This window comes from Chenopodium album, chromosome 15, assembly GCF_948465745.1.
Source record: "Chenopodium album chromosome 15, dcCheAlbu1.1, whole genome shotgun sequence".
Classification (NCBI taxonomy): domain Eukaryota; kingdom Viridiplantae; phylum Streptophyta; class Magnoliopsida; order Caryophyllales; family Amaranthaceae; genus Chenopodium; species Chenopodium album.
This window is the reverse complement of record NC_137848.1, coordinates 31591289-31609522: the sequence shown is the minus strand read 5'-3', so window position 1 is coordinate 31609522 and position 18234 is coordinate 31591289. Positions and strand designations below refer to the sequence as shown.

The 18234-nt window shown below is 39.9% G+C and overlaps 1 protein-coding gene and 1 non-coding gene across 2 annotated transcripts; both read left to right on the top strand.

The window, feature by feature from the left end:
* The first annotated feature begins 1336 nt into the window (after positions 1-1336).
* LOC145581054 (uncharacterized) lies at positions 1337-1912 on the top strand. The gene is made up of 2 exons (XM_081638125.1): positions 1337-1641; positions 1744-1912. Exons 1-2 carry the CDS (start codon positions 1337-1339, stop codon positions 1910-1912), a joined length of 474 nt encoding a protein of 157 aa, XP_081494251.1.
* Positions 1913-16184: 14272 nt separating this feature from the next.
* LOC145583525 (small nucleolar RNA R71) lies at positions 16185-16290 on the top strand. Its single transcript, XR_014100167.1, has one exon. It is a non-coding gene; the product is annotated as a small nucleolar RNA R71 (small nucleolar RNA).
* Positions 16291-18234: the final 1944 nt, after the last annotated feature.

Here is an 18234-nt window from a genome sequence, read left to right as displayed (position 1 = left end):
GGGCAAGGTAGAAGCCATATAGGCTGAAATTGGTTGAATTTGGATGTCTATGGTAGTTTTTTTTTTTTAACAATTTTTTTTTATCATGTATATTTTGTAGGAGACCTACTAGAAGAAGCAAGGAGTCAAGGGATTCGGAAGAGTCCGAATGAGTTGTACTGGGAGACGGTGGGTGGGCGCAATAAGAAGGGCCGTGTGAAGGGACTTAGCCAAAGTCCAGAGCTGTACTATGGCAACCGGATGGGTCGAGTTTCCCGTTCTTCTCAGCAATACACGCCGTCCATCATTTCTCAGATGCAAGATCAGATGGAGCATAGGGTGCAAGCTCTCCAAACTCAAATGGCAGTCGAGATACAAAGCCAAATTGAAGCCAAAATGGCCGAAATGGAGAGGAGACAGAAGGAGAGTATGGATGAGATTATGAGTCGTTTCACCAACAACGACACATGTTCCACTATTCGTCCTCAGCATCAAGACCCTAAGGACGACCCGGGTAGTGGCAAAGCAGGCCAAGGTACCCCGGCGATTGTTTAGCGTAGCTTCACTCTACCATAGGTTTTGTTTAGTATGGACATTAAATTAGTTCGGATTATCTTTTGTACTAGGACAATTCATATATATATATAATTTCTTAGGTCATTAATTAACTTATTTTTAACAAAAACTTGTCGTAGGTGTTCAGGTGTTACATCAATATATTTTAAAAAAAAACAATCTGAAATTGTATGAACAAGGATTTCCGACGGATTAGCACCAACTTCCGACGGATTATTGCCGTCGCAAACAGGACACATTTCAGACCGAAAAATCCGTCACAAACTATATAACGTTCGGACGGAATATTCCCTCACAATTTCTCAATGGAAAAATTCCGTCGGAATATTTTATAATTTTCGACGGAAAATTCCGTCGCAAATTATCAATTCTAACGGATATTTTCCGTTGTAATAAATAATCTGCGACGGAATTTTCCGTCGGAAAATTGCGACGAAACTTCTGTTTGGGTCAAACTGAATTCCGACAGAACATTTTCTGTCGGAAATTCCGTCAGAATATGACTTTCCGACGGAATTTCCGTCAGACTTTTCCTAATTTCAGACAAATTTCGGAATTTTCCGACGGATCTTGCATAGTTTCCGATGGAATTTTTCCGTCACAATTTTGCTATTTTCTTGTAGTGTTTGGTGTCCCACGAGCTATCATTAGTGATGGAGGTACTCACTTCCATGAAAGACAATTGGACAGCCTTTTAAAGAAGTATGGAGTATATCATAGAACCGGACTTAGTTATCATCCTCAAACTAGCGGTCAAGTTGAGGTCTCTAATCTAGAAATCATGTCGATTCTAGAGAAAGTGGTGGCTAAGTCAAGGAAGGATTGGAGTATGAAGATAGATGACACACTTTGGGCGTATCGAACCGTATTCAAGACACCAATTGGTACCTCCCCTTATAGAATAGTGTACGGTAATGCATGTCATCTTCTCGTGGAATTGGAGTACAAGGCTTTTTGGGCAATCAAGGAGTTGAACATGGATTCTAAGGTCGCGGGAGAGAAAAGACTTCTCCAACTCAATGAGTTGGATGAGTTTAGATTGTCAGCGTATGATAGTGCACGAATTTACAAGGAGAAGACCAAGAAGTAGCACGACAAAAAGATCCTACCAAGAGAGTTTGCACCGGTTGATAAGGTTCTTCTCTTTAATTCTAGATTAAAGCTTTTTTCTGGAAAACTAAAGTCTAGGTGGTCGGGTCCCTTTACTGTCACTAAGGTGAACAAATTCAGTTCGTTTGAGCTAGTGAATGAAAAGGGTGAAGAGTTCAAGGTAAATGGTCAACGACTGAAGGTATATCATGATGGAGCTACTGTTGGAGTGGTGGAGGAAACCCACCTAACTCCACCCTCATCTTAGAGCGAAGTATAATGGTCGTGCTGGACCTTTTAAACCAGCGCTTTGCGGGAAGCAACCCGTATTTCATGCTTTCTAGACTAGTTTTTCCTTTTTTTTAGAGAGGTGAGGAGAGCGCAACTTTACCTTTTTGAAGTGATTTTGTGCATGTTTTGAGCTATCAAGTAAGGAGACTTAAAGAGAAAAAAGTTGAAAAAATTGCATGTTCCAAGCTGGGTAGGAGCCCGATCAGGCGGATCTCGCCCGATCAGGCGCGCATCTAAAGTAAAAAATCGGGCTCTTTATCGCCCAATCAGGCGCACAAGTGTGTGACTTTTGGGCTGCAATTTCGCCCGATCGAGCGATGCTAGCCTGATCGGGAGCGCAAGCAGAGGAAGAAATTGAAGGGTATTTCGCCTGATCGGGCGCAAAATGAGAAAAATCGAGTGATCTCAAAAAAAATTCCAAGCAAGCGATCGAGAGAAAAACAGGGCAAGTTCGCACCTGATCGGGCAAAGCTAGCCCGATCGAGCGCGAAAGGAAAGTTTCAAGCAGCATTTATTTCACCCGATCGGGCGAAGAAGTGCCCGATCGGGCGTGCCTTTTATCTGGAATTATTACAACCTCCTTTCTCCTCCTTTCTTTTCACTCTCTTCATTCCTTCATCTTTTTCACCTACATTTTCTCTCTCTAACCTCCATTTTCAAACCTTCAAACTCACTTTCCAACCAAGATCTTCTCCAATTCTCTCATCAAAACTCAAAAATTTTCATATATTCTTAATCCTCTTACCTTCCTCTAAATTCTCCCTCTCATTTTTACTTGTTTTTCTCACACTTTTAGGAAACCCTAGAGAGAGAAAATCTCAGGTTTGTCAAGAAATCAAATCCATTGGCTTCCAAAAGGTCAAGAATTCAAAGAGGTGAACAATCTAGGCAACAATCAACACCAACAGTCGACCTGAAACTTCAAATTCCGGGGTGGAGCGAGGTGGTGGTCACAAGCCATGAGCAAAAGACTAGGATGCTCAACCTCATTTTGAGGTAGGTAATAGCTACTCGCTTTGTTCACGATCCAACTTTGATTAGATTAGGACTTGATAAACAAGTAGAAAAATTATTTAAGGGAATTGGCATGAGTAGTTTGTTTAACTTGCATTGTGATACATATGACTATTTAACTGTAGAATTCATCTCTACTTTTAATTTAATTAAGTCAAGTTCAACTGTTTATCATGTTCAATTTCGATTGCTTAACAATGATGTGAGACTTTCTTTAAAAGATTTTGGAAAAATTTTTGATTTGAAATCCGACAAACCTATGGAACAACCCCAAGACTTTTGTGCTGATGTTTACTTAGCTCTTACAAGGGAGGTTTTAGAAAACCTCCAACATGCCAAAGGGACCATCATTCACCACCCCATGCCAAAATTTTGGCAATGATTTATTGGGCTCACCATCTTTGGGAGGCATGAACTGCCAATGTTAGGAGGGATGAGTTAGAATTATTGGCCTCGTATTTGATCCCTAGGTGTGGGAAGTTGAACATCCCTCTTAGGATGGCCTAACACTTCCAACGTAGTGATAGGGCGGCCGAGGCCTCTAGAGCTAGAACTCCTATCTATTTTGGTGGGTTAACCACGCACATTGCGGTAAAATTGATGGGTTTTACACCCAATGACCATAGGAGAGTAGACGACCCTACCCTAATGGACCTTATCTACTTCGGAGGTCTTAATTGGATCCAACCTACCCATAGTGTGACTCAACCTAACGAAATGTGGTGGATAATCCATAGGGAGTTGGGTAGGAGAGACCAGGCTTTTAAATTGCCTAACCCCAACTTGACAAAGTTTGATAAGGGTAAGACCACCTATACCTTCGAGTTAGGTGATTTAGGATAGGCACAAGAGGCTCACCATTCTCCATCTCCACGCAACCACAACCTCATTTCCAACCACCACCCCAACCTTACATGCATGACATCCCTACCTCTTCCGTTAACTACAACATCGATCCTAATGCACCTTATGACTTCTCGGCTTTTAGGAGCCAACTTAATAGGATTGAGATGGGCCAAGAAAGGGTAGAGGGTTTGGTCCAAAACCTTGACTCTAGGGTAGGTTCTCTAGATAGACGGGTGGGGTATGTAGAACGAAACCTAGGGAGGGGCTTATACCCCATGTATGATGACTATGCACGCCACAGGGCTATTCCCCCAGAGGCTCTAGTTCCCGATTGATTTCAATATCCTCAAGGAGGATATTCGACCCCCGGTGCTTTTGGTAGTTATGTGGACTATTCTTCAGTTCATGGTTATGGGGCCAGTGTTCCTTTTGGTGGGCTTGGGGGAATGTGGATCCTAACTATTTTACAGGTGGTTCGGGTCACGGAGGAGCCGGCTCTAGTCATGGAGGTAGGAGCGGTTATTCTCGGATTGAGTAGGATGATGATGATAAGGAGTAGCTTTTCGTAGCTACACTCCCAAGACAATGAGGACATTGCTTGATTTGGCTTGGGGGGAGATGATTTTGTATATATGGTATTACTCTCTCTCTCTTTTCTCTTTTATTGCTTTCTAGGTTAGATTTACTGCTTTAAAAAAAAAACAAAAAAATGCAAAAATATGTTCCAATGAAAAAATGAATCATGCTTCCCTGTGCCCCTTGATAAAAATTATTTTAAACTCTTGGTTATTGATAATGAACATGTGGATTAGTTGGTCATGATTTGATGTTTGATTGCCTTGGAGCCTTAGCATGCGTCAATTTTTTCCCAATGCTTGTGAATATAGTGCTTGACTAGTTGATTTGGTCAGGTATGTGTGTTAGTTCCTAGTATATCAATGAATTTGAGTATTGGTTTGCGACTATGAGTAATGTTCTACGATTCACTATTATGCACAATGTGGAGGACGAAGGCGTTCATTCTTTTAGGTAGCCTTCAGATGATATTAGATACATTTGTTCCCTTCTTGCTACCCATGTTGTTGCTTGTGCCTATTGTTGTTCATTTAGCCACATTACAAGCCTATTTAAGCTCCATTGGTTACTAGTCCCAAGCTTGGCTTGAGGGAGCTTTTAGTTAGTGAGGTGAGAGAGTTGTGGTGTGCACATAATTGCACAATGTGGGAAAATAAGATGAGTGTTTGTTCTTTTGATATTGTGATTGGAAAAAAAATGAGAATTTGTGTTTCAAAGTTGAAAATTCTAATGTGAGATAAAAAGAAAAAAAAGAGCAAAAGAAAAAAATTATTTCAATGTTCAAATGTTCTATGTGAAGGTTGCTTAAAAAGAAAAGAAAAAAAAAAGAAGAAGAAGAATTCAAAAAGAAAAGAAAAAATTCAAGTTTGAAAAAAAGAAAGAAATAATTCAAAGTTTGTTTATTCACTCAAGAAAGAAGTTGTAAGTGATGGTAATTTTGTGAGATATTAATTTGATTGTTTGGTGAATTTTTGTGGAGTTGAGTTGTGTTGGAGATGTTTGGTCATTATTTATTTTTGGCCTTGGTTTTATTAGGATTTTGCTCCCTTAAGCATGGCTTTACTCTCACATTTTCCCAATATTTCCTACCCTTTACCTAACCCTTACATTACAAGCTTTAAAGACCTTCCGACATTTGTGCATAGAATTGTATGGATGTGAAAGTAGTTGTTTTTCAATGCGAAGGATGACTTGATATATTTCCAGTCGACTATCTAGGTTTAGTGCTTATCTCTTTAAACACACGAGTGTTGTGAGTTTGGGAGGGAATTGTTCACATTAAAGGGGTTGGTTGGAGAGTGATCGAGTACAACTTTTACTCGCCACATAAATGAGAGTCGGGTGTATAAGCACTAGTCTTGAATTCTATATGCTCTTGTAGTTTGCTCTACTTGAAAATTGTTAGGGAAATTGGGTAACTGGATGGATTTGAGTGATTGATTATGATGAATGTTTGTTGGATTGGTTTTGAGTTGCATTATGGATTTTGGATTTTAAATTGGGGTGAAATTATGATTTGTTTTGATTCATTGCCTTGCTGTAAATTTTCTCTCTGTAGGGAATATTTCAAGCATTACCCCAAACTTGAACCCCACTGTGATCATACACTTAAGCATGGTGGCGTCCAAAGGGAAGGAAGCTAAATCAAAAGAGTCGCCAACAAGTTTTAGGAACTTGTAAACCGTTCACAAGGGAAGGTTTCACCCCTTAACGATCCATGAGATCGTCAACTCCAAAAGGTCTTGAACCAAATAGGGTTCGGGGATGAAGGTACATATCCAACCTAAAAGAGACTGAACCCGCCCTATAAAATAGGCCTCTACTTTATTCTTCTCCTATTCATGTGTTCTTTCTGACTAGCATGCAAACAATAGGTTAACCCTAAACCTGTTTATCTATGTTGGCTGAATTTAATGCACAAATAAAACTATTATTGGCGATCACTTGAATTATAATCATATTAGCCCTAAACAAGATTATTAATTATCTTATTAAGCGTGATTACAAGTACAAATTCTCTTTAAACATGCATAAAAGGTGTGATCAAGCAGTAACAATAATATATATCAAGTAACATAATAATCATAAATCATAATAATTATAAAAACATGATACTAACAAGATTAATAACAAATCCTAGCATGTCACTAAGCATTAAAAATCAAAGCTTTAGCCCTAACATGATACTAGAAAGCAATAATAACATCCTAACATGATACTAACATGATATTGATATGATATTAGAAAGCATAGGAAGCAGCCTAAACATGATACTAGAAAGCAATAATAACATCCTAACATGATGCTAGGAATTAAACAAATAAAAACATGCTTTCCACAAGAATAGAGCAATAAGATTACATACTTTGATGCTTCGTATCTCTTTCTAATAACAAAATACACGCGTTAGTAACTTCAAGGAAAATAATAAATCAAACAATTAAATTAAACTAAATAATTGAAATAAAGATTAGGGACCAAACCCTCAGAAATTATAACCTTTCACGTCTAGGGCGAAGGCAACTTCGAATTTGGCTAGGTGTGTCTAGGTCTCGTGAATGCGGAATTTTGTTTGTAAAAAGCTAGAGAGATGAGAGCATAGAGAGAATTGAGAGAATATCATTAATGGATGTGGATGATGATTGTGAATGAATAAAAATGGAGATTTAGGACCCTATTTATAAGAAAACAGTCCGGAAATAGGTAGAATTTGATAAGGAATAAAACTTCACTCTGTCGCTGCAAAATCATATTTTCCATAAAATAATATTTTATTCCAAATAAAACTTATCAAAATATAATTATTAATTCTAATTCTATTAGGACTAAAGAGAACCTTCTAGAGAATTCTAGAAGACTATAATTAATTCTAATAACTCTAGGAATAATAATTAACATTGGGCCCTCCCCTAGATCATTGGGCCGCATGTAAAGATCAAACCGGGCCCAGTTTAGTATTTTGGCCATAACTTCCTCATTACTCATCGGAATTGGGCTTATAATATATCGTTGAAAGACTCTTTGCAAGACCCATCCAACTACCCTATTATTGGACCCTTGTCATAGACCAAACTAAACCGAATTGGCTGTTTTCATAAAATAGAGTTGTTTTCGAAAACAAAAAGAAAGAATTTTTAATAAAAACCAACCGAAACACTTGACCTTTCACTCTTTCACCTCATTCGATTATGGTTCGACGCAAAAGGTATTCATCACCGGGTTTGGTTTTGGGGAGACACAAATGGGTGTTTACAGAAGCCCCCACTTTGACTGAGTTTAGAGAAATGCAAGTTTCGAAAACAAAAGTCAAAGTATCGATAGGGACGGAGAATGATTCGGAACGTTCTGCGATCCCAAATCATTCTTGTAACGTCAATACCTGCAAACTAGCGTTAGTTAAACAGATAAAAGAGTTAAGAAACGTGTATCTTGCACCGTCGAGCACACGTCTCTAGAGTAACCGGTTTGTTGTGTTTTGTTGAAGACTGCTCTGCTTGTAGCTGCCTCCTATTTCATCGAAGATGACTCTTCTTGTAGTCATTCTCCGCTGCTTGTGACCATCTTCCACATCCTAGGGAACACGATCGAAGATAACTCTGCTTGTAGCCATCTTCAGTTGTTTGTGACAACCCTCCACAAGCTAGGGAACGCTGTCGAAGATATCTTCGCCTGAAGTTATCTTCATTTGTTGCGACAATACTCCGAAGAATATCACCGAAGACCAATGCCTGTTGATCCCTTAAATTTCGCTTGAACTTTGCTTCCGCTATGCCAGTCTGTCGGCGCTTTTTCTTGCTTGTGAACCAGTGTGTCGGTGCCATTGCTATCTATGAACCAGTATGTCGGTGCCTTTGCGATGAGCCAATGTTTAGGCGCTTTAAGCTAAGTGAGACGATCTTTTTACCAGGTCGATCACTTGATTTAATCGTAATCGAGACGATCATTAAATCATGTCAAGTTGCTTAGAGGGGCTAACTAGTGTACCAAGGAACCCAAACCGCTGCACGAGGTTCTCATAACCATATTATGGAGCCCTGTACTCTGGCGCCGCTCCAACGCTAGCCGAAACTTCTTGTCGCCGCTATTTCCGCTTGTCGCCAGGCGACAGGCTTTGTCGCCACGCGACAAACTTGTCGTTTGGTGACAGGGTCGGGTTTTTTATATACCCTCCCTTTCTTCTTCATTTTCCGCTGCTGCTATTCTGTTTTTTCGCATTTGCGCAAAACTTTAATTTTCTCGTTCTCGCTCAATTCTCGACCAAATTCGATCAAACTTGTTGCAAATCAAAGCTTATTTCATCTATTTTCCCGATCCATGTAAGTTTTATTCAAACTCATCTCGGTTTTTGCTGAATTATGCGTTCTTTGTTTACGAATTTTCCGAAAATCCGAACATGTTCTCGCTTAATTTGCTTATTTTGTCAAATTTTATGCTTTGAACTTGCTTGATTATGCTTATGCATTGCCTTGGGAGTGTTTTGAGACTTGTTTGACTCAATTTTGGTGAAGAAATGAGCGATTCACCATTGTTGGACCTCTTGAGGCCGTGAAGAACAATGTGATCCGTTCTTTGTGTTTTTACTAGTTCTTCTTGTATAATTTGTCAGAATATTTGTCATAGTATTGCAAGAAATTGTTTGGTTGCTTGAAAATGCTGATTATGCTTAAATTGAATTTGTGCTCTGTTTTAGTACTACGTACTCCATTTTTTACGAACATAGTATCATGCGGCTAGGCAAACCTTAGATACTATAGAACCTTAATCTTTATTATTTGCATAATATAGCATGGTTAGGCAACGCGGCTCTGGTTTTTAATCGAGGGACACAGGCCGGGAGGACGAGCCTGTCGGCGAGGGTGAGGACTCCTCTACTAGACTTGGACCTCCTCCAGAGTGGGATGAGCACACTCTTTTCTTTTCTCCTGAGCACCATATTTCTAAGCGGGTGCGACGTGGGCTCATCAGCGGGAGGACTCGTAGTCGTGGTTCTGGCAACAACGTCATCGGTACGCTCTACAAAGCGTATTTCAGCAGAGACGAGGCGTTGCGACAATTGTGGGAGTCCTGTGGGTTGACTCCCCTCTTTCGGGCTACTTAGGCCATGTACTCCTATGATGAGGGTAACCTCGTCGTCCGAGCTTTGGTGGAGTTCTTTTGGGACACCACCAACACCTTTCACTTTCCCTTGGGTGAAATGACGGTCACTCCTGCCGACGTTAGTCTCATTACAGGTTTGGAGTTCTCCACTGCCATTTGACAGTGATATTACTGTCTACTCACCGATGGTTTGGCCAATCAAGCACAAAAGCAATTATCTCAAAGTAGAAACAAGGAAAAGACCAAGTCATGATATAGCCACATATGAACAAAATGCCATTAATATAGAATCACGAATTTGAAACAAGTAAGCATGGATTAAAGGCAAAAATGAACATAAGAGACCAAACCATGAGTTAAATTGAGCAAAATAACCTCAAGCATTGAATTATCAAAGTAATAAAACCATTATAAAGAATACCCATGAGAGAGAAAATGACCAACAATGGTGAATCAAGGAATCAAGCAAATGATACAAATTAATCATGAAAAAGCTTCAATTTAACACTCAATGATATCATTCAACACAAATTACAAGTTAAAGGGACCAACAATGGAGTTCTACCACGAAAGCAAAAACAAGGTTTCAAGCTTGAACAATGAGGAAGAAGATGACTAGAAAATAAGAAATTATACCTCAATGTAGCCTTGAATTATTTGTAAATTGCCCAAAATGAAGATTTAAGAACAAATAGAACACCCAAAGATAAGTTCCAAACCTCACACAAATTCTCAAAATTTCGAAAATAACCCAAAATTTTCGAATTTATGGTTCGAAAGTCTGGAATTTTTTTGTTAAAAATCGAAAATGTGATGAATTGGATGTAATTTGGTGTTAAAATGAAAATAAAAGAGGGGAAATTGAGGTGTAATTGCTAGAAAGGATGATAGGGTTTGATGAGAGGATAGACAAGCAAGAAATCGGGGAGAGAGAAAGGGGAAATAAGGTGGAAACGTTGGGGTTTTAAGGGGGGGCGCGCGCAGGAGCCTGGTGCGTGCGCACCAGCGCAGTGGGCTGGCCTGCGTTGGCTGGCGACAGGGGGCAAAAATCCCTGCCCTCCTGGTGCGTGCGCGCAGGCAGGGGTGCGTGCGCACCAGGTGGGCCTGTTTAAGCTGGAAAATTTGGCCAATCCCTGACCCCTGTGGTGTGCGCGCGTAGGGTTATGGTGCGTGCGCACCAGGTGGGTACGGGGATGGTTTAAAAACTTGCAATTTTTCCAAAAGTAGGGAAAAATTTCTGACCCCTTTGGTGCGCGCGCAGCCTATGGTGCGCATGCGCCAAGCAATAATATGTCGGCCATGAATATACTCTCGTGTTTGCATAAGGGGATATTTGAAAGCTTGAAAAGTGCAAACATGAGAGCATAAAACCTCAACAATACTCCACTTAAACTTAACCAAACCTCGAGAAAGCTTGAAATAACACCAAATTTGTTGGAAATTGTCTCCGAATCAATCTCATGGTACCTAAAATCAAGAAAACAATTAAAAAGAAAGAGAAATAAGAAAAATCTCAAAGATAAAAGAAATAAAGAAAAATGTAAAATCAAGAGAAAAAGGTTAGAAAACCGAGTTACCTCCTGGGTAGCGCTTGTTTAACGTCATAGCTCGACGTTCTTCACCAATTAAGGTGGTTGCCGGCAAAGCAATGAGTGAACAAGGCCAACAAAAGCACCATCGAAGTACTTCTTGAGACGATGGCCATTGACCTTAAATGGAGAAGAAGAATCCATCATTGAAACCTCTACAACACCACTTGGGAAAACATTCTTGACCAAATAGGGACCGCTCCATCTTGACATGAGTTTTTCAGGAAACAACTTCATTTTTGAATTGTAGAGAAGAACCTTATCACCAACACAAAATCTTTCTTCTCAATAAGCTTGTCATGGATTTCCTTGGAACGAGCTTTATACACACTAGCACAATCATAAGAATCAAACCGAAGCTCCTCTAACTCATGAAGATCTAACCACCTTTTCTCCCCCGCACTTGCCAAGTCAAAGTTTATCTTCTTGATTGCCCACAAAGCACGGTGTTCGATTTCAACTGGGAGATGGCATGACTTGCCGTAGACTAGGCGATATGGAGTGGTACCTATGGGGGTCTTAAAAGCCGTTCGATAGGCCCAAAGAGCATCATCCAACTTATCCGACCAATCCTTTCGATTTCTCGCAACCGTCTTTTCAAGGATAAGTTTGATTTGACGATTAGAGACTTCCACTTGACCGCTTGATTGAGGATGATATGGGAGGCCGAATCTTTGATGGACTCCATGCTTTCTCAACATCTTTTGAAAGGCATGGTGAATAAAATGAGAACCGTTGTCGCTTATCACCGCCTTGGGAACCCCAAATCTTGGAAAGATTATCTTCTTAAACAGCTTCATAACCACCTTGTGATCATTAGTTGGGGAGGCAATGGCCTCAACCCACTTAGACACGTAATCAACCGCCATAAGAATATATTGATTTCCGAAAGATGAGGGGAAAGGTCCTATAAAATCAATACCCCACACATCAAACATTTCCAACTCAAGTATGGGTTGTTGAGGCATTTCATTTCGCTTGGAGATGTTTCCAACTCTTTGACATCGGTCACATGTCTTGACAAAGCCCCATGAATCCTTAAAGAGATGTGGCCACCATAATCCGCATTGAAGGACCTTAGTGGCGGTCCTAGAGGCGCCCATATGGCCCCCGCTTGGATCCGAATGGCACATTTTCAAGACACTAGGCACTTCTTCGTTTGGCACACAACGTCTAAGTAAACCATCGACTCCACGCTTGTATAAGATGGGATCATCCCACACATAATCCCGTGCCTCTCTCTTGAGCTTGTTTCTTTGATTCTTAGAAAAAGAAGGAGGAAACTCCCCACATGCGAGAAAGTTCACTAAATCGGCAAACCATGGGAGTTCCCTTGCTTCAATAGCGTACAAGAAATCATCAAGCATTCTATCTTCAATTTGAGAACCATCATCTTGAATTTGAGAATCTTCCAAATGAGAAAGATGGTCCGCCACAACATTTTCCGCTCCTCTTTTATCCCTAATCTCAATGTCAAAGGTTTGGAGCTCAAGAACCCACCGAATCAACCTTGGCTTGGACTCTTTCTTAGCAAAAAGATACTTGAGAGCCGCATGATCGGTAAAGACAATGGTTTTGGAACCCAATAGATAACAACGGAACTTCTCAAAAGCATGAACTATGGCCAAAAATTCCTTCTCCGTTGTAGTGTAATTCTGTTGAGCTCCATTTAGAGTCTTGGACATATAATAGATCACATGAAGTTTCTTTTCCACTCTTTGACCCAAAACACCTCCTATTGCCGAATCGCTTGCATCACACATCAACTCAAAGGGTAAATCCCATCTTGGATCTTGTACAATAGGAGTAGAGATTAGAGCTTTCTTCAACTTATTGAATGCCTCCAAACACTTATCATCAAACACAAAGTCGGCATCTTTTTGAAGAAGATTATTAAGGGGCTTTGCAATGAGTGAGAAATCCTTGATGAATCTTCTATAAAACCCGGCATGCCCTAAGAAAGATCTCACTCCCTTAACGTTCATCGGAGGTGGAAGCTTTTCAATGACTTCGATTTTAGCTTTATCCACCTCTATCCCCTTATGAGAGATCTTGTGGCCAAGGACTATGCCTTCCTCCACCATGAAGTGACATTTTTCCCAATTCAAGATCAAGTTCACATTTTCACACCTTGCAAGACAATTTTCAAGGTTTTCAAGGCATGCCTCAAATGAAACACCTCCTACGGAGAAGTCGTCCATAAAAACCTCCATCTCCTCTTCCAACATATCTCCAAATATACTCATCATGCATCTTTGAAATGTCGCGGGAGCATTGCAAAGGCCGAATGGAATTCTCCTATAAGCAAATGTACCATATGGACAAGTGAATGTTGTTTTCTCTTGGTCATCCGGGTGGATAGGGATTTGGAAAAATCCTGAATAACCATCAAGAAAACAATAGAACTTGTGCCTTGTTAGTCTTTCAAGCATTTGATCAATAAAAGGAAGGGGGAAATGATCTTTCTTTGTTGATGTGTTTAGACGTCTATAGTCTATACACATCCTCCATCCCGTGACCGTCCTCGTCGAAATGAGCTCACCTTTCTCATTCTCAACGACGGTCATACCTCCCTTCTTTGGGACAACGTGAACGGGAGAAACCCACCTAGAACTAGAAATGGGGAATATGATTCCCGCATCCAAAAGTTTGGTGATCTCCTTTTTCACTACCTCTCCCATTTGGGGGTGTAGCTTTCGTTGCCTCTCAATAGAAGGTAAAGCACCATCCTCAAGAGTTATGTGATGTGTACATAAAGCGGGGCTTATACCTTTGACGTCATCAATGGTATAATCCAAAGCACTTCGGTGTTTTTTCAAAACACCACACAACTATTGAGCTTGATGCTCACTCAAAGAAGAGCTAACAATCATGGGAAAAGTGGAGTTGGGTCCCAAAAACTCATACCTAAGGTGTGATGGAAGAGGTTTGAGCTCAACCATTGGAGAACCTTTACCTTCCTTCGATGTTGCCACTTGCAACACTTCTTGGCTAGAAATGCTCAAACACATTTGTTCTTCATCATCCTCAAAGCTTCCATTGAGAAAATCTTCATACAAACCCATCTCCTTGTTTGGGGTACCTATCTTCTCCTTATTTAACAAAACATTCTCAAGAGCATCGTTATAAATGAGTAATTGCTCATGCATGGAAGACACAACATGATCGAGAGAATCAATTAACATGCAATTTTCTAGAGAAGAACTTGGATATTTCATGCTATTATTCCAATCAAATTCTATCACTTCATCCCCTACTTTGAGTGAAATTTTAGCACTTTTTACATCTATCAAAGCACCCGAAGTAGCAAGGAATGGTCTCCCTAGAATGATGGGGATATTAGCATCTTCATCCATCTCAAGCATAACAAAATCCACCGGAATAACAAATTTTCGACCCTTAAAGGAACATCCTCTACCTTACCCTTAGGGAACTTAATTGACCTATTGGCCAATTACAAAGTGATGTTAGTAGGTAAGAGTTCTCCTAGCTCAAGTCTTTGGTATACCGAGTATGGCATAAGGCTAACACTAGCTCCTAGGTCACACAAGGCATTCTCAATTTGCATTTTATAAATGGCACAAGGGATAGAAAAGTTTTCGGGATCTTTTAGCTTAGGTGGCATCTTGTTCATTATAAAAGCACTACAATTCTCGGTCAAGGTCACCGTCTCTACACCATCACATGTTCTCCTACCACTCAAAAATGTCCTTGAGGAATTTTGCGTAGTTGGGCATTTGGGTGACAACTTCGGTAAATGGTAAAGAGAGGTGAAGTTGCTTAAGCATGTCTATGAATCTTCCAAATTGTTCATCTAACTTGTGTCTCATAAATTTTTGGGGATAAGGAAGCTTAGGTTTCACAATCTCTTTCTCCACTCTCACCCCACTAGGTTTCTCAATCTCAACCTCACTCAAAGATGCACCATTTCTCTCATCTTCAACCAGTGCCCCTTTTGTGCCCTCTTTAGTCTCACCCATCCTAGGCAAACTTTCCTCAAGGACCTTACCACTCCTTGTGACAATAGCATTGACCGGTCTCTTAGGATTTAGGCCTTGGGAAGGTAAAGAAGAAGGACTAGCATGGTCTTTCAAAGCATTAGCAAGTTGAGAAATTTGGTTTTCAAGCATCTTATTATGAGTCATCATTTCATTAAATTTCTTATCACTTACGGTCATGTAAGTGTTTAACAACTTTGTTTGATTTTCAATGATTTCTTCCAAATTTGTTCTATGCGAAGAAGAAGAGGATTGAATATAGGAATTATCATTTTGGGCTTTTGGAGCAAATCCGGGTGGAGGGCCTCTTTGAGCATTGTTTTGAAAATTGCCTCTCCCTTGATTGTTCCAATTACCCCTACTTTGATTTTGACCATAACCTTGATTATGGTTACCACTACCTTGATTATGATTCCCATAACCTTGGTTTTGATTACCATAATTTTGGTTTTGATTTTGGCTACTATAACCTTGATTGTTATAGTTACCTCGAGAACCTTGGTTCCCTTGGTTCCTATAACCACCACCTTGGTTATAGTTGTCAAAATTGCCATGATTGTTGTAATTCCTATTCCATTGACCTCTTTGATTCTCAAACCTAGAATCATGATTATTTGACACATAGTTTACATGCACATTCACATTTCCATCTTGATCATCACAAACATCCATACATTCATGAGGGCAACTAGAAACATCATGCTTATACGACCCACAATCATCACAAAACAAGCATCCACTAGGCATGTTACTAGAAGAAGGAAGGAGTTGAGAATTAGAAGACATACCTCTCCCCTTAGTTTGGGAGGGAAGACTTGAAACTTGGTAGGTAGCGCTTTCCAACTTTGCCTTGATAGCGGACATCTCCTTCCCCAAGTTTGTCATTTGAGAGGATAGATTGTTGATTGCATTTAGATGATCAACCGAGTACACCGAAGAGCTACTGTTGCTAGTTGATTCTCTTTCTCCGTCTTGCCAATCTCTATAGTACCTCACTACGTCCTCAATTATGTTCACCACTTCCTCTTTCGTTTTGTTCATGATAGGACCTCCGACTCCTCCATCTAAACATGATTTTCCTTGAGGGCTAAGACCTCCATAGAAAATTTGAATGATTTGATAAGTTGGAATTCCGTGATGAGGACATTCTCTTTGATACTCCTTGTATCTCTCCCATGCTTCATAGAGGCTCTTATTTGGCTTTTGCTTGAAACCTTGAATCAAAGCTCTAGCTTCCGCCGTTTTCTTTTGAGGATAGAAACGGGATAGAAATTCCTTAGTGACCTCGTCCCATGTCCTTAGAGAATTCGACTTTACCTCCTTATCTAGCCATTCCAAAGCACGGCCTATGAGAGAAAAGGGAAAGAGCTTGAGGCGGATGAATTCGTGGAAAATTCCGTTCACCTTGATAGTATTGCAATACTTCTCGAACTCCTTGAGATGTTTAGTGGGCTTTCATGCTTGGCCCCACTAAATTGTCGCCTCTCTATCAAAGTAATCATTGCCGGTCTTATTTCAAAATCATTTGCCGGTGTTGTAGGCGGAGCAATCCCACTCTCAAATCTATATGCACCGGGAATCCCCAATTCTTTCAATGCCACTCTCGGATTTTCTCCCATTCTTGCTTGTTCTTCTTGTTGTGGCTCTTCTTCACTTGAAATGCTAGGGCTCAAAGATCGTCTAGCACTCCTCAACCTTGCAATAGTTCTCTTAATTTCCGGATCAAATGGCACTAGTGAATGATCACGTGCTCTATGCATAAAATCTCAAAAGAAATGGTTAGTAGCACGGCTACAAATGTAGCCTTAAAGAAAATCTTTTTGTATTTTTTTTTCAATTAATGGTGAAATAGACTCAACAACTATAACAAAGCACCAATTTCATTCCCCGGCAACGGCGCCATTTTTGACACGAGAAAAATGTAGGTCGTCCTCTACCCTTTCCTAGAGTCAAAGAAAATTTATAAACACTCGACCAACCTAATACGAGTATAGGGTAAGTCAAGGGTCGAACCCAAGGGAATGAATAGGTGTAAGCTATAGCCTAGGTCAAGCTACTTCGAAGTTTGCGGAAGATGCGGTTGGTAACTGTAGACACCCATTTATGTCTCCCCAAAACCAAACCCAGTGATGAATGCCTTGTACGTCGAAACATAATCGAATTAGGTGAAAGTGATTCGAAAGTCAGATGTCGCGGTTTAGTTTTAATTAATTTCTTTTCTCTCTGTTTTTGAAAATGGCTCTTTTTTATGAAAACGTCCATTTCAGTTTATTTTGGTCCATGATAAAGGTCCAATAATAGTGTAATTGGATGGGGCTTGAAAAGACCTTTCCAACGATATATTATAAGCCCGATTCCGATAAATATTGAGGAAGTTATGGCCAAAATACTAAACTGGGCCCGGAGTTCTATTTTAATGCGGCCCAATGATCTAGAGGAGGGCCCAATGATAATTACTATTCCTAAAGCTATTAGGATTAATTATGGTTTTCTAGAAGTTTCTAGAAATTTCTTCTTAGTTCTAATATTGATAGGATTAATAATTAATTATCTTTAAAGGTTTTTTTATTTGGAATAAAATATTATTTTATTATCCTAAAAATGTATTTCATCTTTTGTACGGATTCCGTAGATCAAGTTGATTAAAGATCGGATTCTGTAAAAAGATAAAAACGCGCTTATACAGGCTGTCGCCGCGCGACAAACCCTGTCGCCGCGCGACAAACCCTGTCGCGTCGCGACAGAGTCCAGTCCTGGCGACAGCGTGGAGTTTTATTCCTTATCAAATTCTATGTTTTTCCGGACTATTTTTCTTATAAATAGGGTCCGAATTCCTGTTTTCAGAAATCATTCACAATCATCAACTCTTTCTCAATTCTCTATATTCTCTCTCAAGAATTACTTAATTCTTTTCTTTCCTTCTCTTTCTAAACTACCTTTTTTATAAACACAATATTCCGCATTCATTAGACTTAGAGTCTCTTAGCCAAGTTCGAAGTTGCCTTCGCCCTAGACGTGCAAGGTTTGATATTTTCTGAGGGTTTGGTCCAAAACTAGTCAAAACTTTGTTTAATTTGATTTCAATTTAATTCTTTAATAATTCTTTATTATTTTCATTGAAGTTTACTAACTTGTGTATTTTGTTATTAGAAAGAGGTACGAGGCTTCAAAGTACGTAA

What these genes read in the sequence shown, in the direction of transcription:
- LOC145581054 (XM_081638125.1), top strand. Translation starts at nt 1,337, where the DNA reads ATGTCGATTCTAGAGAAAGTGGTGGCTAAGTCAAGGAAGGATTGGAGT. An exon ending in TACAAGGAGAAGACCAAGAA is followed by an intron (nt 1,642 to 1,743) that starts GTAGCACGACAA and finishes ACTAAAGTCTAG; the next exon opens with GTGGTCGGGTCCCTTTACTG.